The following is a 23,087-nucleotide window of genomic DNA, read 5'->3' on the forward strand; positions in this document are numbered from 1 at the left end:
TAGAAATGTTTCCATGTTAATGAAACAAGCAAAAAAAACCCCATCAACAGCAGCTTGAGTAAAATATCTGCTGAAGATTGATGTGACTTGTAAACTGATGTAAATAGCTTTTTAAGGCTTTTGGTTCCACTGTGTTGTATTTGCAAAGTATTCTCCTACCAAGCTGTGTAAGTGCATTGGGATTTTCATCACTTTGTTTCTTCCGTCTTCGAAGTAGTGACATTTCAGAACTGTTTCAGAAACGTGCATGGCAGTTTCATTGCATTGCAGTGGAGATCTTTCACCCACACATTGCTGTCCCTCATCTGAGCTCTTATCTAAGGTGCAGCTCCCTGAGCAGTGAAGATAACCAGTCTTTTTGTTGTATTTTGTCTCATTTTGGAGGCAGAGTGTGTTGGTTCTTTCTCTATCTACTTTTATCCCTCTGATGCATTCTACTTGGGGGAAATTGCTCTTTGTCATTTGAAGTACTGTTTTCCTTCCCTGCATTGATTCCTCTGGTGTTAGTAGGACCCCAGCAAAATTATCACTACCTGGCAAATTTCTAATTCTTTTCCCTTGCCTACTCCAATGAGTTTAGCAAATCATAAATTCAGTAAATAATTTAATTCACTCATAGTTATGTAATGGAAAAGAAAAGCTGCATAGTTTGCTGAAATTGATTTACCAAATGATCTATGTACCACCAAGCCTCTGCTGAGGATTGCTGTAAGGTACTGCAGCTGGTGCTGTGGAGATAGTTGTTGCTACATTGCTACAAATGTCAGGCCTTTGGGTTTGTACAGGGTCTAATGTATTCCTGATTTCTTTAAAGTTAAAAAGCAGACTTCTGACTCTTGGCTGACCAGCATCATGTTATATTTTAGATAATGCCTGCTGCAGGGTGGTGTAATACTAAAATGACAAAAATGTTGCATATGATACTTTCTGAGGGAGGAAAATTTCTTATGTTTTCATATTTATTCCCCAACAGGAATTGAACTCAAACTTCCGACAGATCATTTTTCCTGAAGCACTCAGGTGCTTAATGAAAGGAGAGTATACTTTAGAAAGTATGCTCCATGAATTGGATAATCTTATAGAGCAAACAACTGATGGAGTCCCTTTGCAAACACTGGTTGAATCTCTTCAAGCCTACTTACGAAATGCTGCTATGGGTCTAGAGGAAGAAACACATACTCATTACATTGATGTTGCAAGGTAAATCACCCTTTTTTTTTTTTTTTTAGTTCAGGTGTGAGAGAATGAAGACTGCAGAACATTAGGTTGTGTAAATTTATTATTTGATATATAGGCTTTTTTTCCCAAGAATACCATTAAGCAAAGTGCAGTGTCTGAAGTGCACTCTTTTCCTCTGAGTTTGTGTGTTTATCCACATGGATACACAGAAACAGGGAGCTATGGCAATTTACACTTACATCTGCTTAAAGCTGACTTATGGTAGTCACCTTGTTCCAAAATATGTTGCTGTGATTTTATATTTAAGGTTAAAGGATGCTAAAAATAGGAGCTGGTTCATTAGTTTGTGGGAGGAACCTGTGGAAGGGAGAGCTTGTAACCATGGCACTCCTCTCGTCAGGAGGTTTGATGAGCAGCTTTTGCATAATGAGTCAGTGACTTGATTAAAAAAACAAAATGCAAACAAACAAAACCCCAGCCAGACAAAAAGACTTGTGCATCTTGTAATGTGGGACAGTGCCTTTCCAGGGAAGTGCTTGGTACACAGCTGAGCCAATTCCAAAGCTTCCTTTGAGCCAGTTGTGGTGGCTCCATCAGCAGTACAGCCAAGGCTGTACCCACTGAAAACAATTTACTTTGTTTCCCTTAGATTAGTTTTCTTCCTGGTTTACTAATTGGCAAGCCTGCTCAGCCTGTTAGTTGAGGGTCAAAAGTGGCATAAGGGAAGGAGGGGATGAGACCACCCTTCAGGAGCACCCAGCTGTGAAACTTTCTCAGCCATACCCTGAGACCTCACCCTCCACCTTTTTACCCGACACTCCAGTCAGTTATATATGTGCATGTTATAAAAACAGTGCTTGGTTTATAAGGAAGGAAAGGTGATATGTGCCTCTCTAGCTATTCATAACTTTAACATGCTCATAGGAAATACAGTCTGTATCTTCTACCTGTATTTTATAGCTATTATTATAGCTTTGTAGGTGGTCCTCTAATACAATCTTGTCTTATGTGGTATCCTTAGCTGTTCTTGAGACCAGCATTGGGATTCATGTGGAAACAGGGCAGGGAGGGTGGGAAAAGCTTGCAAAAATTTCACCTTGTGCAGATGCATCTTAATTCCAGTCTGTTCTATCTGTGGGATCAATCAGCTTAAAAAAAAAATCCTGTTTACTGGGGACTAAGCAAAGCCATGTAAACTTACTTTTTTTTTTTTTTTCCTCTTTTAAGAGTACTTCATGCTCAGTATGGTGAACTGATTCAGCCGAGAAATGGTTCAGTTGATGAAACTCCCAAAATGTCAGCTGGTCAGATGCTTTTGGTAGCTTTTGATGGAATGTTTGCTCAAGTGGAAACTGCATTTGGTTTATTGATTGAAAAGGTATGGATCTGTTCTTTTTAGAGTACTCCTTGAGTCAAAATAGGAAGCTTTTGTAAAAGCAAACCTGATTTATTTCCTTTATATTGCTCAGCTAAACAAGATGGAGATACCTCTCGCTTGGCGGAAGATTGACATAATTAGGGAAGCCCGCAGCACCCAAGTGAACTTCTTTGATGATGACAACAATCGACAAGTTCTAGAAGAAATTTTCTTTCTGAAGAGACTGCAAACAATTAAAGAATTTTTCAGGCTCTGTGGTACCTTTTCTAAAACACTGTCAGGTAAATAAATGTTACCAAATATTCAGTATGGCTTTATCCACTTCTCATCCTGTTCCGAAGAACATAAAATGGGCACTTTTACTGTAACTTAACCCTTCATATATGTCAAGGATGCAGAAATTCGAAATAAATTCCTGTAATCTGTGTTTATAAGTCGAGTAATATTTTTCTAGATGCTTCAAATATTTTTTTATAACAAAAATACTATTTTCTTTCCTTTAAAAGGAATCAGTTCACTTGAAGACCAGAATGCAGTAAATGGACCTGTTCAAATTGTCAATGTGAAAGCCCTTTACAGGAACTCTTGTTTTAGTGAAGATCAAATGGCCAAACCAATTAAGGCTTTTACAGCAGACTTTGTGAGGCAGCTTTTAATTGGCCTTCCAAATCAAGCTTTGGGACTGACTTTGTGCAGTTTCATCAGCGCTTTGGGTGTCGATATCATTGCTCAGGTAGAGGCTAAAGACTTTGGAGCAGAAAGCAAAGTTTCTGTGGATGACCTGTGCAAGAAAGCTGTGGAGCACAATATCCAGGTTGGGAAGTTCTCCCAGTTGGTGATGAACAGGGCGACAGTGCTGGCGAGTTCATACGACACCGCGTGGAAGAAGCACGACCTGGTGCGCAGACTTGAGACCAGTATTTCTTCTTGCAAGACCAGTCTGCAGAGAGTGCAGCTGCACATTGCCATGTTCCAGGTAAGGTCACAGCCCAGGGCTGTTTGTTTCTGAATTGTGTCTGTGGAAAGTGAGCGTGAGTTAGGGTGTCTGAGCTCAACAAAACCTTATATTTTGCTGCATAAGTTCTAGAGTATTTTAATGGCCTCTATTTTGATTTTAAATTATGCTGTAAATATACATGGAAAAAAAGTGTTAGAGCTACCTCCTTTTGAAGACTAGCTGCTTCGTAAGAAGCAAATCTGGCAATATATAAATTATTTTTGAGTCAATATGTGTAATTTTTTTTTTCAATAGCCATTAAGTCATTTCTTAGAAAATAAGTCATTCTCTGGCTTTCTTACCAGCAATGCTGTCCCATTCTCCCTCTGTTTTCCAAACAGATTATGACTTTAGGGGAGGAGACTGCTTAAAACAGCATGCATTGCTGAACGTCATCTTGTATCTTTCCTTCAAAGTTTTAATGCATTAGCTGTGTCCTTGCTCCACTGTTTGCCTCATCAAAAAATATAAATAGCATTATCAATCCTGAAAAATGCTCTTCTGAGGCCTTAGATAAATGCCATTGTGTACCTTGAACTGTACACTGGGTATCCAGTTGTACTGTAGTGTCAGTGATCTTGATTTTATAGTGATTTGTAGGTTAAGGGACAAGGCTTTCTCCGTTGTCAGTTAATAAACCATTCCATAGACTGGTGAGCAAAGTTGTATTGATTTTAATGCATCACAAATGAATTGTTTCTGAATATTGATGGCTTTTCCTTCAGATCAAAAAAATGTACGTAAATCACTTTTAGTAAGTTAGTGACTGTTTAATGGTATGAACATCCAAGCCAGCAAAACGTAATTTACAACTACTTGTATAATTTAAGGCTCTCTAATGACTTAGAACTTTGAAGCCCTGCTGGTATCATCTGACATGCAGCTCTTTTAAATGCCCTTACTCATAAAATGTACCAGAGCGCTAGAATTGCTGCTTATGAAGCAAAGTATTTTGTGCTGAGCAGTACTGATAACCGAGTGTTGCTGTTACCTTCTTAAAGTGGCAGCATGAAGATCTCCTCATCAGTCGCCCACAAGCTATTTCTGTCACTCCTCCACCTCGTTCTGCAATTTTAGCCAGCATGAAAAAGAAACTCCACACGCTCAGTCAGATTGAAGCTTCGATTGCAACAGTACAGGTACGACTGTTTTGGGGAGGTTTGTTCACCAGAATATTGAAATGTGATTCTAACACAAACTTCAAAATCATCTGCCACTTTCAAACTATGTTATCTGTCTGCTGTTGTGCACAAATGTTTAATAGATCTCTTTCATTATGTCTGATATATCTGTCACAGTGTTTGATTTTGCTGTCTCATTGAAAACATTTTCTCTGGAATATCAGTAAATCTCTTCGAGGAAAAATAGAAATCTGTTCAGGTGCCTTTCTTTCTGAAGGGTGCTCATGGTCCTATTCTTTGTCTACCTTAGAATTTACTACAATGATAGTAAATAATTTTACTAGCTAAGTGTCAGAAGCTTCCTTTGTAGATCTGGGCAAAATTATTCTGTGTGTTAAGGTTTGTGTACTGTGGCTTGGCTCAGCTTTTTAGCTTTTCTTGGTGTCAGTATTATAGAATGTTTAATTGTTTAAAATAAATAATGCTTAGCTTCCTGAATTTTAATTTCCCTTTTTAGTCATAAAGCTACTATTTGTAATATTTTTTTAAATTATTTGGAAAATAATTGAGGACTCCCATGATTTTATATAATTCTTAGCCTAAAAATGTGCTTACTTTTGCTTTTTTTTTTTTTAATGGCAAGTTGAGATCTAGACTGATTACTTTCCATAACAATCAAACTCAATTGTGATGTGTACTGAAAATAAACCTTTAAACAGCATAAATTAACATCTATCAATCATGAATATCACAGTATTTTACATATATGGGCATAAAAATGTGTTATGTATACTTTTTTTTTTTTTAAGCTAGACTTGGAATGATATATATCAGTATGGATTGTATATATGTATATATAAGTGGAGTTTGGATTTCTTTTTCTTCCCTGATGCAGGAGAAACTAGCAGCACTTGAAGCAAGTATTGAGCAGCGTTTAAAATGGGCAGGAGGTGCTAATCCTGCACTGGCACCAGTCTTGCAAGATTTTGATGCCACTATTGCTGAAAGAAGAAACCTTGTACTTAAAGAAAGTCAAAGAGCAAGTCAGGTATTGTAGATAAGTACAGTACTGTTGATTCTAAGTGTATTCACTCTTCATTTCCTACTTGAGATTTATATAGAAGATATTTTTCTGCTCTGCATCTAAAGACCAAACATAGATAACCAAATACTTCTGGGAATCCCTCTTGAAAAGCAATATGAATAATCTGTGAGAATTGCTGCAGGGTTGGATGACCCTGAGATGATACAGCTACTGTAACAGAGCAGTATCTGTGTGTTTAAAATTCTCACTTCTAAGGATGTAAAAAAAATGCAGCTTGTATAATAGCCAGTTGAATTGGAATAATTTATCTCACTCTTGCTTTGATTTTTCAGGTCACTTTCCTTTGCAGTAATATCATTCATTTTGAAAGTTTACGTACTAGAACAGCAGAAGCCTTAAACCTTGATGCTGCATTATTTGAACTTCTCAAACGCTGTCAACAAATGTGCTCCTTTGCATCACAGTTCAACAGCTCAGTGTCTGACCTGGAGCTTCGCCTGCTCCAGAGAGTGGTAAGCAAAGGTCAAAGCAAAACTTAAACATTATAGAATCCCTGTAAGGAGTTCTCAGTTTTGTGTTCCATTCTAAGTCAGTGTTATGTGTCTCTTTAAATGGGGTGTGGATCACAGGGTTTGTGCTGTCAGCTGATAAACACTTTGCAGTGGCATCTACACAGTAATTGAATTTTATCTCTGGATACAGATAAAATGTTTCTGTTATTTTTAGGGCACTGGTCTTGAACATCCTATTGGCAGCTCTGAATGGCTTCACTCAGCTCACAAGCAGTTGACCCAGGAAATATCTACCCAGAGAACAGTACAAACAGAAAGAGAACAGCAAATAGAAACAGTTTGTGAAACAATTCAGAATCTGGTGGATAGTATTAAAACTGTGCTTACAGGTCATAACAGACAACTTGGAGATGTCAAACATCTACTGAAAGCTATGGCAAAGGTATGCCTGAAACATCCTTAAATTTATTCTTCAAACCCATGCCAGTACAGTTTAAGAAAGATAACACTTGCAGCTATGTGCTTTTTAAAGTATCTAGAAACAGTGAAATGTGTTCATGCATATGGAGTTCAAGACATAGAGTTAATTTTATCTCTAAGAATTCATAAAACTTTCTAACATTAGGCTAAGCAGGCTTTGGTTGAATTGAACCTTTTCTCTCTGTTGACAGTTGAAATACTTTGTTTAGAAATTCTCTTGGTTTTTAAGCAATCAGTTAAACATTTTACCATTTTTAAATTTACCTTCTTGAAATGTAACTACTGAACATTGTGGTTATTAGTAGTCAAATGACAAACTGAGGGGCTGAAAGGGCTAAGAGATGCTCAGCTTTATTCTCTTAGCCAAAATATAGCAGTTAACCTTTTTGCACATCTTTGTTACAGGATGAAGAAGCAGCTTTGGCAGATGGTGAAGATGTTCCCTATGAGAATAGTGTTAGGCAGTTCTTGGGCGAATATAAATCGTGGCAAGATAATATTCAGACAGTTCTGTTTACATTAGTTCAGGTTATGGGTCAAGTCCGCAGTCAGGAACATGTTGAAATGCTGCAGGAAATAACTCCCACCTTGAAAGAACTAAAAACACAGAGCCAAAGGTAAGGAAGTCACTTTGTCTGAAGTGAAAAAAGGCATTTTGCTTGTCTGCTTTCATGTAGCAGGAACACATCACGAGGCACCTACTTGATGGTTGTCTTAGAAAGCAGAAATCTTTTTGCAAAATTTGACTTAATTTTCTTTTTGAGTTTTCAATAAGTAGTTGCACAGATATTTATCAATTTCATTATGTTTTCTAGTGTCTACAATAATCTGGTGGGTTTTGCATCACCCTTAGTCACGGATACATCAAATGAATGCTCAAGCCCAACTTCTGCTCCTACATATCAGCCAACCTTTGCTGCAGGTAATACTTGAACAAGTGCAAACATGAAACCACCAGGAATTGATATTAGAGAGGGGATCATAGCTCTTACTAAATTTTGAAATACGGATAACTTCTATAAGATTATAAAAACCCGTAAAATTTAAGTAATTCATTATACAATACTGAACGACTGCTTGATCATAGCCTTTGAGATCTGGTTTCACCCCACACCACCTAGAACACATGGAAAGCACTGTCATATGTATCAGCTGAACTGTAGTTTCTGTTAAATTAGTATTAAAATACATGATAACTTTGGAATTAATTTGGAAACCCTACAAAAACATTCATGTCTGCAAAATTTTCATTACAGTTAAAAACCTGAATAGCATTTCTCATGAGAAATCCTTTCTATTTAAAGAATTACTCTACTGTCAATATTGGGACTAGGTGCAGGTTTATAACTTCTATCAAGAAAAAGGATTGCATTTTATAACTGCCCTTCAAATGATAGAGGTTGAGAACCCATGAAAATTTGCTTAATGTAAACAAATATTTTGCAGTGGAATAAAACTTCTTGTTTATGAAGTGAAAGAAATTAGAAAATGCTAAGATTGAAAACTGGCACAGAGTTTAAAATGCAAATTTAAAATGCATTTGTTCTGAAGGAGTGATAACTGCATTTGATACACATTTAATTGTGCTTTTTCTTGCCTCTATAATATACTATTATTTTGAAGACTTTAAGCACTTTTAAACTTTCTTTCCAGCTGTACGTAGCAATACAGGGCAGAAAACTCAGCCAGAGGTGATGTCACAGAATGCAAGAAAGCTAATTCAGAAAAACCTTGCAACATCAGCAGATACTCCTCCAAGCACAGTCCCAGGAACTGGCAAAAGTGTTGCTTGTAGTCCCAAAAAGACAGCCAGGGACCCTAAAACAGGAAAAGGTAAATACAGGCCTTAAAAAAAAAAAAAAACAGAAGAAAACTAACAAAAAAAATCCCACCACTGACAGCAACAAAAAAACCTAAAATGCCTTGGTGGTTTTCTGTGCAGGAATGCAAAATTGGATTAACTTTATTTTGTGCCTTTAGCTGTGCAGGAAAGGAATTCATACGCAGTTAGCGTGTGGAAGCGGGTCAAAGCCAAGTTAGAGGGCCGAGATGTGGATCCCAACAGGAGAATGTCTGTGGCTGAACAGGTGAGTGGAAAATAACAGAATTCCAGTGCTGGTCCTTGCTTTAAATATGTGGTAGTAAGGATGGGTGTGTGTGTGTGTGTGCTGAAGTGTACTTTCAAGTTCCTTTTGGGGTGTGGGACATATTCCAGTGCAAATCAGGTTTGCTGCTGCCTTGTATTGTTGCATTCATTTTTTTTTTCCTGTCATATGCCTTTGTTTTCTATATGGGAGGTTTATGTAAAGTCATGAATTGGATGAAACTGCCTTTTGTCTTTCAGTAAGCTAACATTTGTTCCACAGCTGTTGATAGGCAAGGAGAACACGAGATCTGTACAGCTGTCCAAGGACAGAACTTGTCTGTGTTTGCTGAGATAACACAGCCATGCTCCTGTCTCTGGGAAGTGGAGTCAGGGGACCCAGTTGTCCATATCAATTTAAGAATGTTATGGCTATTTTCCAGACAGGGGCTATGATTGAGATTCTATGACCTTTTTTTGCCCCTGCAGTGCAAATTCCTGTTTCTTATGCAGACTGTGCAAAGTTATGTTTACAGTTACAATAGTTTTTTCTTCCACTGAAACACTTGCAGGTGACATTCAACAGTAAATTCTAAGATCACCTAAACACCTTTAAAATTTTATCTTATTTTTAATTACTTGTTTGACCTTTTTAATAGGTTGACTTTGTGATTAAGGAAGCAACTAATCTAGATAACTTGGCTCAGCTGTATGAAGGTTGGACTGCCTGGGTATGAGTAGGGTGACAGCAGATCGGTCTGGTTCAGCGAGGTCAGACATCCACCAGAATCAACTCGGCCTCAGGCATCCGTAGCCGCACCACAGTCGGTGGTGATGCATACTGGGGCTTAATCTGAGGAAACCTAGGAAATCTCGGTGCACTGGGAAGTGAATCCTGCAGGATAGCTGCACTCAGGGATACGCTAAACACAATGGTCTGCAACCCCCACGGTCAAGGGTGAAAGCTCACCGCTTGAGCAACACGGTTTGTCTTTCTGCTACGGAAGAACTGCAAACGTGTCTGGGGGTCAGCTGCAGAAAGAAATCAGGATGCTACAAACCGCAGAGTGATTTGGAACTCAATTCCATCTGACCCTGTGAACAATTCAGGAAACACCGAACCCTGTTCAAAGAAAAACAAGAAAAATGGGGCCACGAAGAAATCACAGCAAGGGCAGATTTGATGCATTCAGATTCTTGTTACTCTTGTTATGTGGCAGCAGTGCTGGTTGAGTCGACCAGTTAGTACGGGAAAAGGCTACAAAATGTAAACTTCAGAAATGGACTGAAAGCAAAGAGCTGTACATCAGATATACGCTGCATTGGAAGAACTTCTGAGATAGAAGAAAAAGCCTTTGTTCTCTTCTCCCTTTCCTCTTTCCTTTCTCTCCTCCCTTCCAGCCTCTCCTTGCATACACCCCTCTCGGCTTATTCTTGTAGGTTAGGTGTACTTCCAATATACTTTTTATTTCAATCCTTCTACTTCACAGTTTAGTCAAATTAACAACTTGAATTTTGTTTGGTAAACAATTTTTCCAAAAGCACTGAAAATATAGAACATCAATGATTACTTATGAGTTGGATGGTCAAGTGCAAAATGTAATTTTGATTATTTTAAAGTCATTTTTGTGATTCTATTATGTACAGTTTCTCAAAATTGTCACTGTGCATTTAAAAGTAATGAATCCTACAGGCATTTGATTTAATGTGCACTTCCCTCTGCTTGCACTGTACACTTTTTTGTAATTCAAATTGTCCCTCCAATCTCATTCTACTGTGATTGCTGTAGTTTCTTTCGTACGACGTAGCTAAACCAATGTAATCTTTACCTTTTTAAAAACCAGGATAGAGTATCTAGTAGAGTTTTACATTGTTGATGACAGATAAACAATAAAGTGATGTTCTGATGGAGGTAGAGTGATATGCTTTTTACTTCACTTTCCTAATTCTTTTAGTTTACACTTGTAAATTCTATTGCTTCACGTCACAGGGGTATACGTGTAATCCAAGAAATGAAGGACTCTCCAATTTTTTTTCAGCTAGATCTGTAAAGATTTCTGCAAAGTAGTTTTCCTTTGCCATATTACTTCTATAGATGGTTGTTCAGTAATGCATCCGTAGGGAATCTTCCACCAAGGTTTTTTTTTAATCAGTTTTCAAAGTGTGATTATGGTCAGAAAAGTCTCTCTAAAAATGGCATCATCTTACTTGGATCAAGGTCCTGCTTGTCTGCTCGTTGTCTAAAAGACTTCTTGCTTCTTTTTTTAAGTGGGACACCTTTAGGAAAAGGCAACTTCCTTTTCTTAGAGCAAATAAACCCCACAGAATTCAATTACAACTACAGAATCATACCGGTGCTGATATCTAAAGCAAAAATGCACACTGGCATTCTCAACCCAGATAAATTTGTGTAGTTATGTATTAAAAAATTCTTTTTTGTAAACTTCATCATCAGTTCATTATGCACAGTTCCTGCAAAATGGGGGAAGATCCTTTATGCCATTTTAGTCACTTTTCAGAGTAAAAACACACTTTAAATACAGCATTTTTCTGTTAAAATCCAAGTACTAAAGGATTTGAGCCAAGCCCACTACTGGTATAAAATTAATTTAATTGAATGGGTTTGCAGCAGTTCATCTGAGTAGGAACCTTGGCTGGTAATTTTCAGATAACATAATGAATGCCAGGCAAACTTGTATTCCTTTCAGTATTTGCACTATGCTAACTGCTCTGCCTCCGCAGTAGGTCTTAGAATTCACTTTCTCCTCTGTTGCCAATTTTTCGTGGACATGCACTTTGAAGTGTAAGAGTTTTCAACAGTCACATGGCCTTCCTTGCACTCTGATTGCCTGATTACCTCTAGGGAAGTCACAGGCTTTGCATCTAACAGTACCCGTGCAAACGCATTCCACTGCCGCTGCTTCCTGCCCCTCTGCGCCCTCGCATCGCAAGGAAAGGTGTTGGAATGTTGCAGTGAAGAACATTCATGTGCAGAACAAGACACTTGACACTGTTGGTCCTTTTCATTTTTCTCCAGTTTAAAAATAACCTTACGAACAATCTGTTGGAGAACCATAGAAACAGGAGTGTGTTGTACCTGCTGTTTTGTTTCTTGGAAGCTGGGGGGAAGGGAGGGGTAATGCACTCACCTGTGGCTCATGTATTATACCTCTGCAATCCAGAAATGAAACACTTGTGTGGAGATGGGTTCTTACTGCGTAATTTAATAAAGTTTAAACAAACAAACAAAAAAGAATATGTATTTTTAATTTCCTTTTATGCAAAACTACGTGTGGTTGTGAAAATTACAGGGAAGAATGAAGTGCCTGATACAAACAAATACAAACCAAACCCCAAATTAAAGCAGGATTCTCCAGAGATTTAATTTGCATAGCTAATGTAAAGGAGACAGCTCAGATGTGCAGTGGGTCTATTTAAACAGTAATATTTTGTCTAGTTTTTCAAGTATCTGTAAAAGACTCCAAACTCATATAAATTGGACATCAATCAGAGGCAGAGAGCAAGTTTTCCAAGGAAGAGTGAATGAGAGATCTATAAAAGCATTGGTGACACTTTAGTGCTGTCCATAAACAGCACTGGTAAACTCATCAAACTGCTTGGGGATATCTGAATGAAAAGCACCATATAAAAGTATTCCTTCAGAAATACGAGAGAGGATTGGAGTAGTTAAAGCTCTTGTTTTTCTGAATGCTGTAGTCTTGAAGGTTAATTTGCTTCAATTATTCATCAGTGTGTTCTGTGCCTGGTACATTAGACATACTGTTTTAGTACACTCAGGTACTTCAAAGGTTTCTTTGCTTTCTTCTTTCCCTTTCCTTTTTTTTTTTTTTTTTGGCGACCTTTTCCTAAAATTAGCAGACACCTACACTTTATTACACTTTCTGCATTAAAGAATTGGACTAGGAAAAAAGTTTAAGATGACACCTGCCACCCATGTTTCTTAACACGGTCTCAAATTACAACATGCACTTTTTCCTTTAGTGGAAAATGGTTATGAGTATAAATTTTAATTAGAGAAGTTTATTGGAAATACAGATATTATGTACAACTACTGCATGTACTTAAATGCATACCTGATTAGAGCAGTGTTGCCATTCATCAGGCTAATTTTTTATTCATAGCATAATAAATGCATATTAGATAGGATGAAAGGGTGGAGGCTGACCATTTGTGTCTCTGTTCTAAGTGCACAGAGCAATTACACTGCTCCTCTTAAAGGTACTTTTTAGTTAGCTTGGGCATTTAATGTTTTGTGCATCTGCTGAGAGAATTTCAGTACAGGAAGACTGATTCCACTGCAGCAAACAAAACAATCGGCTGGCTGTAGCTCAGGTGAGGTATGAGAGGTGGGACTGAGCTACTGCTATTGCCACCCTCTGCCTCGGGCACCAGGGCTCAGATTTTAACAACCAAATTTATAAATACATACATGTATATGTACACACACACATTGTTTCTGATTTTACATGGTGCTTCACAAGGCCTGGCTGCCCAGCAAGGAGGGTGTGAGCAGGTGGCTGGGCCCCACTCTGTCCTTTCTGTGCAGTGTGATGGCCCATCTCTGGTATTTCTGGGTGTGAGGGCACCCAGCAACACTCACCTTTCCCTCTGCCCCTCCAAGTTATGGAGCAATACTTAACATGAGGGAATGGCACCTCTGCAGGCCCTATGGAATGCGAGAAAAGCTGCCAGGGCAGCCTGATTTGGGAGCTGGCATTGGAAAGACTGACTGGAAGATGATGAATGTGACGGGTTGAAGATGATGGAAATGTCTGCTTTTTTCCATTGGTAAGTGCTTTTGTTTTTTGTGGTGAGAACTGTATACATGGATGAAGCTGGGGGCTGGCTGATTGTATCAGACACATCTGGTTGTGCCAGAGCAGTGCTGCTGCAGGACACTGCAAATACTCCTAAGAACTGCAATGCACCATAAAATCGTAGAATACTGAGGGTTGGAATCATTTAGTCCCAGCCTTCCTGCCATGGGCACCTCCCACTAGACCAGATTGCTCAAGGCCTTATCCCACCTGGCTCTGAACATTGCCACGGTTGGGGCACCCACAGCCTTATTGGGTAACCTGTTCCAGAGTCTCACCACCCTCACAGTGAAAAATTTCTTTCTATATCTAACCTAAGTTTCCCCTCTTTCAGTTTGTACCCATTACTCCTTGTCCTATCACTACAGTTCCAGCTTCCCTGTAGGCCCCCTTCAGATACTGGAAGGTTGCTTTGAGGTCATGCTTCTATGTGTCTCCTTACTCTTAAAAGACTAATAATATTACTGCTGGTATCACTTACTTATGAAATTAGTGTTTGTTTGAGGTTTGCTGTGGTAAAATTAGGTTTTGAGAGTGAACTCCATCATTTATAAGTGTAAAATGATACACAAAATACTCAGCATGTGAATGCATTTTAAAGTTGTTTAATAAGGAATCTGTTCTTTACATACATTCTTGAGTGAGTGGGAAAAGCACTCTGTGAAAGATCAAACCATTCAGGACTGACATGTGTTTGCTTTTACAGTGTCCTCCTTGGCCCTTCTCTTTTTTTCTCTCCACCAAGCTGGTGCCAGAGCAGTTTTGGTGCCCAAGATGTTTTCTTTGCTCTCATTTTAGCCTTGCACTGCACCCTGGGCAACGTGATTAAGTTCGTTAACGCACGTGCCTAAAGCATTTAGAGCATTGAGTCAGAAACAGTATTTATATCCCAGTGCCTTTCTCCTGTCTGTTCCCGTGCTTGCCACAGGTTCTGAAGGAAATAAAACATGTTGAGCTTCGATGTTACTGACAGCATTGGTGAGGCCACATCTCAAGTGCTGTGTCCAGTTCTGGGCCCCTCAGTTCAGGAAGGACATTGAGGTGCTGGAGCAGGTCCAGAGAAGGGCAAGGGGGCTGGGGAAGGGTCTGGAGCACAAGTCCTGTGAGGAGAGGCTGAGGGAGCTGGGAGTGTTCAGCCTGGAGAGGAGGAAGCTCAGAGGGGACCTTATCGCTCTACAACCAGCTGACAGGAGGGTGTAGCCAGGGGCAGTCGGGCTCTGCTCCCAGGGACCCAGTGACAGGGCAAAAGGACAGAGCCTCAAGCTGCACCAGGGGAGGTTTAGATTGGACTTCAGGAAGAATTTCTTCACAGAAGAAATTAGATATTGGAATGGGCTGCGCAGGGAGGTGGTAGAGTCACCGTCCCTGAAGTGTCCAAGGAAAGACTGGACGTGGCACTCAGTGCCATGGTCTGGTTGACGTGGTGGTGGTGGTCGGACAAAGGTTGGACTCGGTGATCTTAGAGGATTTTTCCAACCTAACTGATTCTGTGATTGTTTTTTTTATTGGGTTACCACCACTCTGAACGCTCCGCTAACGCTCCAGCCGCCGCCCGGCCCGGCCCCGCCTCAGCCGCACTGCGACGCGGAGGGGGGCGGCCGCGCGCACGCCTCGCGCCGTTCGAATCGCTCCAGCCAACCGGCGGCCGGAGGGGCGCGGGGCTTGGCCAATCAGGGAGCCGAGGAGGCAGGCGGAGGCTATAAAAGGCGGCGGCGCGGCGCGGCGCGGGAGGGCGTGGCCGGCGGGCGGCGGTGCGGGAGGTGCGCAAGATGGCGGAGGGCGACAACAACAGCGTTTACCAGCTGGTGAGGGCGGGCGGCGCGGGGACAGGGGCGCTGCCCCACGGGGGCTGCGGAGGGGCTGGCGGGGGCCGGGCCCGCGCTGCCCTGCCTTGCCCGCGCGGTGTGAGGCGGTTCGGTGCGTGATCGGCGCGGGGCCCGGCGGGGCCGCGGGCGGGGCGGCTGCTCCGTGTACCGGCCTGGGGAGCGGCATCAGCGGTTGTGCCGGAGCCCGCACCAGCACCCGGCCTTACCTCACCGATGGGGCTTGCCCAGAATGTCTGTGCGTGTGTCCGATTGTCTGTGTCTCTGTGACTGTCAGCAGCCTCCCGCTGCGGGACCGAGCGCCGCAGCGGTGCAGGAGAGCGGCAGGAGCCCTGTGATGAGCTTAGCTAATGTGCGAAGGGGGGCTCGAATGCTTAAATACGGGGATTTGCATATTTATCTCTGTAGGGGTAAGCGGCTGCTCTAGGAAATGGTAAAATCGCTGTAAAAGCGAAGGAGGAGAGGCTGGAAGTGCTCGGGCGCTGCGGTGTTGCCCACACGGGCCGGGGACAGGGAGCAGCTGCCAAGAGCGCAGAGCTGGGAGGGAGGTCGGAGCCTGCAGAATGAGTGCACGGAACTGTATTCCCAAAAATACGTGCCTTGTTCGGGAGGGATGCCCCTTTCAGAGCAGGAGTTCGCAGTTCTGAAAGCTTTGTTGTTTGATTCACCAGAAAACACTTTTGACCGGTGGGCTCGGGGGTGAGGATGATGCTGGTAAAAGCTGTCTCAAGTCTTCCCTACCTGGCCCAGTAGGATAACAACTTACAGTAGTTGTCCTCTAGGCTGATAGAGGCAGGCTGGTGTTAGTAACACTGTTATATTCCAGTCTGCTTCCCATTACATTTTATCTTGGTTGTAATGTTAAATGCAGATAGCCAGAAGTAATAAACCAAAACAGTTTGTCATAAAACGTCTCCTGGAGAAACACAGTTTTTTTGTTTATCTCCATGTGACAAGGTTGTGTTTATGACAGGAAATAAATATAACTGGAAGGTGTTCAGCAGCATGCCAGGTAGTTTTCTACACTTTATTTTGTAGTTTTCAAGTAGTTTCCGGTGGTATCACACAAGAAATCTGCTTTACCCTGATAGCTGCACTCAGCTGTTTGAGCTGTTTTGGTGGTGGAGTTAAATGTAGAACATAGTTGAGAGTCAGACCTGCTCTGCTACCTGTGCACAGCAGACGTGCAGGTCTTGGTGACTTTTCAGCTTTTACTACTTGGGCAGCATTAGGTTCTGTTCATGGTTACCTGAGTTTTGTAATCTCTAAGATGCCCGTCTCCCACTGAGGGGACACTGTTAAGCTCTGTTAAATGTGGAACACCTCAGGTGAACTGCTTAGCAAGCTGATGCCAGTGCAGGAGATGTGTAGGGAGGAATGTAGGAATCATATTGGAGGTGGAGTTTAAAGGCTGTCTGATCACCAGGCAATCTGTGGGAAAGCTTTCTTTGCAGTCCAAATGTGATCAACTGGGTAACTCTTCTGTACTGTGGATTCTGAGTTTGTATCCATCTTCTGCATAATAAGAAATCGGTGTTGGACAAGAGCTAGAAAGCTTCAGTTTAATGTGGTAGAGTTGTCTTTGAAAATACATTTATTTTAAATAGTTCTCACATTGCAGTTTTTCACATGTTGAAAAACTTGAGAGGTTTTAGCTAGGCTTTAAAACTTGACTTTCTGCTAATCTGGGAGGAGGGAGTATGGTAAATGGGAGATTGGGGGAAAACACCTTGGCAAAATCTGGGAGGAGGTATTAATTGGTCTAATAAGATATTGCACTAGGATCTTTGTGGTAGGATCTTGATTATTTTAAAGTATCACTGCTACAATGTCGCATCTTAGTGCAAAACTCACAAGATTATTAGTAATTTAATTACTCAGAAAGGTTTGTGACTGGGATCTTCAATTATTGCACCGGGGTTTTTTTTAGTTGTTTCTGTGTGGGAATTAATTTGATATTCTGGTTAATAAAGGCTTTTTCTTCTTTTTTTGTGTAGGCTTCTGAAACTGCTGCCTTGGAAGAGCAGTTGCAAGGATGGGGAGAAGTGATTTTGTTGACGGACAAAGTCCTTCGCTGGGAGCGAGCCTGGTTTCCCCTGGCACTGATGAGTGTTGTTTCCTTTGCTTTCCTGTAAGTAACTTCTGGAGGGAGCCTGCAACACCAGTGCACCCCCGTGGTGGGTAGCAAACCTATTAAGAAAATTAGGAAAATATCTTCAGAAATCTAGCAGGAAGGCTTTTACTCCAGGTTCTGCTTCTTAAAGTGTGTGAACTTTGTTAGAAAAACCGGCAGTATTGAAAACAGGAAGTAACACGAGTCACGTCCTGTTTGGTGGAGAGACACAGCTTTCTGCAGAAGCTGTTTCCCAGCAGTGGTTGCTGGAGTTTTTACTGTGCTCAGCTGAATATTCTTCAATGGTGTGTCCATGTTCTACCCTCGTCCTTTGTATCCTGCTTCTTAGTCAAATCTGATCTCCTTTGGCTTTTTTCCCCCAAACTAAGAGCAGTATCATTATGGAAAACTTTTTTCCATAGGGCAAAATTTCCTATTCTGCATCTTTGCTGTGGTGTTTAGGATGAGTTCAGTTGGTTTTACGTTCTCTGTCATCTCCTTTGAGAAAGGAGGAAAGGAAAGACTGCAGGTAACTTCCAGTCAACAGAGTGGGAGGATGTTGCATGTCTGGATTGGAGGTGCTGGAGGCACTTGTACGTGCCTTTGTTTAACATGGTAATAGTCAAGATGACCTGACCTGCCTTGTGCAGGCAGGTGTTACACCAGCTGGGCACTTTGCTAGTTGCATCTTTTCTTGCAGTAAGGAGAGAGGGGTTACAAAATTGAATATTGACCCAGGTGAGGCAGGGATAATCACTCTTCTGGCTAATATAAATTTTGTGGTCTTCAGGGGAGGTGAGGAGGATGGAAATCAAATGAAACTGAAAAGTAGATTTTGAAAGAAGTAATTGCATGAACTTTAGGATACTCTGCTATAAATTGTTGATTATAACAGGAAAGATCTTGAGTTGAATAATACTTTGAGGAAATGCAGAACTACTTGAGATTCTGAATTGGTACTTCATCAAAAATGAACTGGAACACTCAGCTCAGCAGATGTACAGAATGCCTGACCCTGCCATGGACTGGGTCATTTCCAGTGTTCAGGAAGTTCTGTGAAGTGCAATTAAGTAGCACAGGGCACAGCTGGGTGTTAGCAGACACTTAGGAGATGAGCTGGTTTTTGTCCAGTCTCCTTTCTGCCATGTTTGAGTGATGGCACATTGAATATGGACAGTGCAGCACTGTCCAAGTGGAGATTTATGGCTCCTTGTCTGGAACAGGTTTGTCTGGCTCTCAGAGATGAGGCAGAGCAAATGACAACCTGCAGTAGATCTGAATTTTGTGACTTATGAACCAGCAAAATTAGAGCTTTCACTCTACCTGGTTATTTCATGTGTTTACTCATCCTCATCCCTCAGTCAGTGTTAAGTTCACTTATGCTTGTGGCATTTTCTTATCCAGTACATTAAGAAAAAGAATTGTTTTTTCACCTTTATTTCTCTGTTTTAGTGTTGAAGTACTTGGACCTCTCTTTATTAGTAATATGAGCAAATTTGTATTTCTTATTTTTAAGGTTGGGCAAGTGGATAAGTCTACTCTTTGAAGTTCTGAGCCAGTCTGAAGAGGTGACCAAGTATGTCTACTATTTAGCAGTTGGAGGATGCAGAAATAATTTATCTTCTCTCTGCAGGATGATCTACTACTTGGACCCATCAGTTCTTTCAGGCGTCTCCTGTTTCGTTATGTTCCTCTGTTTGGCTGATTACCTCGTTCCTGCTCTTGCACCTCGAATCTTTGGCTCTAATAAATGGTGAGGAAAGCTCGAATTAAAACAGTTTCTTGAGTGTTAATACATTATGAACTTGATCAAAATGGATATCTGATTTGCAGACACCAAGTGATAACTTTGTAGGCTCATTGTAGTGAGAAATCAGCAATCTCTGTTACATATGAAGTGAGGACAGTAGTAGGATGTTCTTCATTCTTCTTTTCCTGGAAGATAATTACTACAACAGACCTTTATTGTTCCTTTACTTCTGGAAAAATAAGGGGGTTTTTTTCAAAGAAATAGGCATATTCTTTGCTCTCTATTAAGGGTGCTAGTTAGTTCTGCTAAAATAGTTTTTAGTAATTGATGGATAATCGATACTGAGAACTATAATTATGTAGAAGAGTACTGATTGTATGGAGGCAGTATTAAATATGATGAAGGAAGAGAATAGTGCAGTGAGTATGGATGTGATTGAACAGTCAGCTGGAGAAGGACCCAATTTGAACTAAATTTCGAGTGAAAGTAAATTTTAGTGTATCTGCTTTAAGATGACTGGTGGATAAAAGTTCTTGTGTAGTACTAACATAAAAGCCAAAGTAACAGACACTGATCTCAGGTGTGTATTACTTGTGTGTATCACACTGGTATCAGGTTAAGATCAGTGGTCTTCTGATTTGAACGTGGTTGCTCTTTAGGAGTTTAGGAGAGTCAGCATAGAGGAAAATGACATGTACAATTGCAGTACAGTGCTCAGTAAATAAGAGGCATAGAACTAAGCAAAGCAAATGCCAGGATAAGCACTGGATGTATTTTTACTGCTGGAAAAAGGCCATGGGGGATTTTTATAAATTTCAGATTAAATCTTGAATTCATATTTCTGACCTTTTTTTTTTTGTCTGTTTTTTTTTTTTTTAATAAAAGGACTACGGAACAGCAGCAAAGATTTCATGAGATTTGCAGCAATTTGGTAAAATCTCGTCGCCGGATTGTTGGCTGGTGGAAACGCCTCTTTGCTCTGAAGGAAGAAAAGCCTAAAATGGTACTGAGTCCTAGGAGTTAATCTCTGTTGTCTTTAAGATTTTGTTTGGTTTAGCTTTGTCTAAAGTATTTTATCAAGGCACGTGCCTGAACAAACCGCTATTTTGAACCAAGAACTGATAGTTCTGGCTGTGACATGACACTGGTCACACATTTGGGCAAGATACAGGGCTTCAAAACTTGCAGTTCTGTGCATTTAGGAGCATATCATTGATAATAAGATAAAGCCAGACTGGATTTCTCTGGATAGGTAAATTTTTGGAAACAAGCTGTTTGCTGTGTACACAAACAGTCCGAAATACTAGATCTTAGTAGTGTGTCAGCTGGTACATGAACTGCTGAGCTACTGTCCCAAAAACAGCCTTGGGTGTGGTGTGAGGCTGAGGTGGTGTCAGTGGGGATGGCAGGGATATCTGGGCAGAAAAGAACTGCAGTCCTGTAAAGCCGATGGTCTGAAAATAGATGAGAACATACAACTGCAGATGCTGTAATCTCAATTTTAACACACCTGTGCATAGGTATTGCATGTGGAAGAGCCAGAAAACTTCCAGTTAGTTTTAAATGTTGACGTGTTGCCAAATACTGGAGGGAAGGGGGAGAATCCCCAACAGGGTCTGTGGTAACTCTTCCCTTTTCACTTTTTAGTACTTCATGACCATGCTCTTTACTCTTGCCGTGGTTGCCTGGATTGGACAGCAGGTTCACAATCTTTTCCTGACTTATCTTATCGGTAAGTGTGAACATGCAAAACAAAAGGGACTTTTTTGTTAGCTCTCTGAGAAGGGGTGAGACTGGTGGAAGTAATTTTTCATGATGTAAGTGTGGTGGGGTATCTTTGTTGTGGAGTTCTGTTTTTCTCTTTTTAAGCAGTTAATGGGGCTTAAGAGAAGCAAGGAATTGCAAAGTGACAGAAGTGTGTTAAGGGAGCATTAAGGGAGTATTAATTCTTTTTTTTTTTTCCTTCCCCTCTATAGTAAGTTTCTTTTTGCTGTTTCCTGGACTAAACCAGCATGGGATCATCACAAAGTATATTGGAATGGCGAAAAGGGAGATAAACAAACTTCTCAAGCACAAGGAAAAGAAAAATGAATGAAGACTTAACTGCTGTTCACTCTAGTTAAAGGTTTCCTTGGGATCAGTTTTGAGAATTAACATATAATTAAGACAATAGAAGTTACATTGTTCACTGGCTTTTTTTTTGTTTTTAATTGGCTCCCTGATGAAGTGAAAATGTCACTGCAGCAACTGCTGTGGGTTTATCTCTCTTGCTGTGCTGAGTAGGGTTCTGCAGCCTGCAGCTGATCCTGTCTGAGAGATCCTCTCCTTTGGTGTGTGGAGCTTGTTAAGTGTCTTCATCAAACTAAAAGCCCTGTCAATAAACACCCCAACAGCAGAGCTGTAATGCCTGGTAGTAGTTCTGTAGCTGTGTTAGTTCACTGATCATTACTTATGGCTGCAGCAGGTATGAAAGGCAGTTCTGAAGGCCTTGGAGGCTTGTTACTACTGATCCTTGTGGCAGGAGAACAATTAGCTGAATGAGAAGGGCCATAGCTGAGGGTGCACACCCAAAATGGGGGCAGAAGGTGTTTCCATTGTCTCACTGAATCTGTTTGTATACCAGATTATCTGTTGAGTAGGGGTCTGGAATACATAAAGCTGTAGTTCATTTATTTAGCTGTAGTGTAAACTCATTGCACTGAGACTGTAGAAAATGAGTGAAGGTGTGTGTTACCTGAACAGCTGATTGTTCTGGAAACTGCTGTTGTCATGGAGCCATGTAGCACGTTTGGTTTTACGAATGTTGTTGTCTGTATACAAAATCACTCTGAATATGCTGGGTTTGTCTCTGTAAATAAGCCTGAATTGTTTGTGCTTTTCTATGACCTTTCCCTCCTTTTTTAAAACTGAACTTTTTTTCTTTAAAAAGCTAAAACCTGTGTTAATGTGTGAAAAGTTTACTGTTTGAAAATGAACTCTCTTCAGTGTCTATTGTAACTGTTGAATAGGTAAATACAGACTAAAGAGAAACTTGTTTAAGACTTGCTCTTTGTGAATGGACAGAAAACGGTGTAAATGCATTTTTCAATCAAGAAAAGAAGCTGGGAATGGTTTAGGAAGTGTTCTACTGGTACAGCCTGTGGCGGGGAGAGATCTGGATGTGAAGGGGAATGGTTTAGAAGTGCTCTGGTTAATTGGTCCGACTGTCACTGTGAGAGATCCTGGACGGGGGGGGGAATGGTTTAGGAAGTGATGCACTTAACTGGTACAGCCCGTTGCTGGAAAAGATGTGAAAAGCCAAGCGGTGACACTGCCCCTTGTCCCCAGGCTGTTCCCAGGAGCTCTGGTGCCTCCCCTCCGCCCCTGCACTGACACGGCTGAGGTGCTGCACATCTACCACAGGAGCGAGCGCCGGCTTCCCCTTGGACGTTCAAACAGTAGAAACACAGCCCATCCTCCTGGTGTGGGTTTGCTCTCCGCAGCCCCTCGGTTTGCCCGTGCGAGCCCTCACGGGGAGGACACTTGGGGCACAGGGAGGGCTTTCGTGGGGCTCGGCGCTGCCCGCGCTGCGCTCTGCCCGTACGCGCGCAGTGTTTTGTCCCTCGCGCCCCGACGTACCCGCCCGCTCGGAGCGTCCCCGTTGCCATGGGAACGTCGCTCCGGAAGCGCGGCGCGCGCCTCCAGCCAATGGGGGTGAGCGAGGCCCGGCGCGCCGAGTCTCGCGATATCTCGTGGCGGCCGGCGGCGCTCCCATGGTCCCGCGCGGCC

At 41.4% G+C, this 23,087-nt stretch overlaps 2 protein-coding genes across 5 annotated transcripts in view; both read left to right on the forward strand.

Annotated features, from left to right (window-relative positions):
- SMG1 (SMG1, nonsense mediated mRNA decay associated PI3K related kinase) overlaps window positions 1–12,033 on the forward strand; it is a 65,682-nt gene extending 53,649 nt beyond the window's left edge. For both annotated transcript variants that reach the window (XM_027654899.1, XM_027654900.1), the window contains 13 exons: window positions 974–1,200; window positions 2,407–2,557; window positions 2,649–2,838; window positions 3,064–3,533; window positions 4,556–4,693; window positions 5,571–5,723; window positions 6,053–6,232; window positions 6,447–6,674; window positions 7,118–7,329; window positions 7,528–7,634; window positions 8,366–8,545; window positions 8,693–8,799; window positions 9,455–12,033. In XM_027654899.1, coding sequence (XP_027510700.1) covers window positions 974–1,200; window positions 2,407–2,557; window positions 2,649–2,838; window positions 3,064–3,533; window positions 4,556–4,693; window positions 5,571–5,723; window positions 6,053–6,232; window positions 6,447–6,674; window positions 7,118–7,329; window positions 7,528–7,634; window positions 8,366–8,545; window positions 8,693–8,799; window positions 9,455–9,532 — 2,421 coding nt within the window. In that variant the 3' untranslated portion in view covers window positions 9,533–12,033. The remainder of the gene's footprint in view (window positions 1–973; window positions 1,201–2,406; window positions 2,558–2,648; window positions 2,839–3,063; window positions 3,534–4,555; window positions 4,694–5,570; window positions 5,724–6,052; window positions 6,233–6,446; window positions 6,675–7,117; window positions 7,330–7,527; window positions 7,635–8,365; window positions 8,546–8,692; window positions 8,800–9,454) is intronic.
- A 3,326-nt stretch (window positions 12,034–15,359) lies between these two features.
- On the forward strand, window positions 15,360–22,353 carry ARL6IP1 (ADP ribosylation factor like GTPase 6 interacting protein 1). Of its 3 annotated transcripts, none has more exons than XM_027654946.1 (6): window positions 15,360–15,438; window positions 17,454–17,587; window positions 19,203–19,322; window positions 20,205–20,322; window positions 20,967–21,051; window positions 21,296–22,353. In XM_027654946.1, the coding sequence occupies exons 1-6, from the start codon at window positions 15,403–15,405 to the stop codon at window positions 21,412–21,414; spliced, it is 612 nt and encodes a 203-aa protein (XP_027510747.1). In that variant the 5' UTR covers window positions 15,360–15,402; the 3' UTR covers window positions 21,415–22,353. The 3 variants fall into 3 exon arrangements, with proteins under 3 accessions (XP_027510747.1, XP_027510749.1, XP_027510748.1); XM_027654948.1 differs by lacking the exon at window positions 15,360–15,438 and adding an exon at window positions 15,549–15,694; XM_027654947.1 differs by lacking the exon at window positions 15,360–15,438 and adding an exon at window positions 15,701–15,808.
- The last annotated feature ends 734 nt before the right edge of the window (window positions 22,354–23,087 follow it).

Source organism: Corapipo altera, unplaced genomic scaffold, assembly GCF_003945725.1.
Source record: "Corapipo altera isolate COAL_440 unplaced genomic scaffold, ASM394572v1 98, whole genome shotgun sequence".
In the NCBI taxonomy this organism is placed as follows: Eukaryota; Metazoa; Chordata; class Aves; order Passeriformes; family Pipridae; genus Corapipo; species Corapipo altera.

Bases quoted from the DNA above. Each gene is read 5' to 3' on its own strand.
- ARL6IP1 (XM_027654946.1), top strand. From the start codon at position 15,403: ATGGCGGAGGGCGACAACAACAGCGTTTACCAGCTG. The intron at 17,588-19,202 runs GTAAGTAACTTC...TTCTCTCTGCAG, and splicing joins GTTGTTTCCTTTGCTTTCCT to GATGATCTACTACTTGGACC. The intron at 21,052-21,295 runs GTAAGTGTGAAC...TCCCCTCTATAG, and splicing joins TTTCCTGACTTATCTTATCG to TAAGTTTCTTTTTGCTGTTT.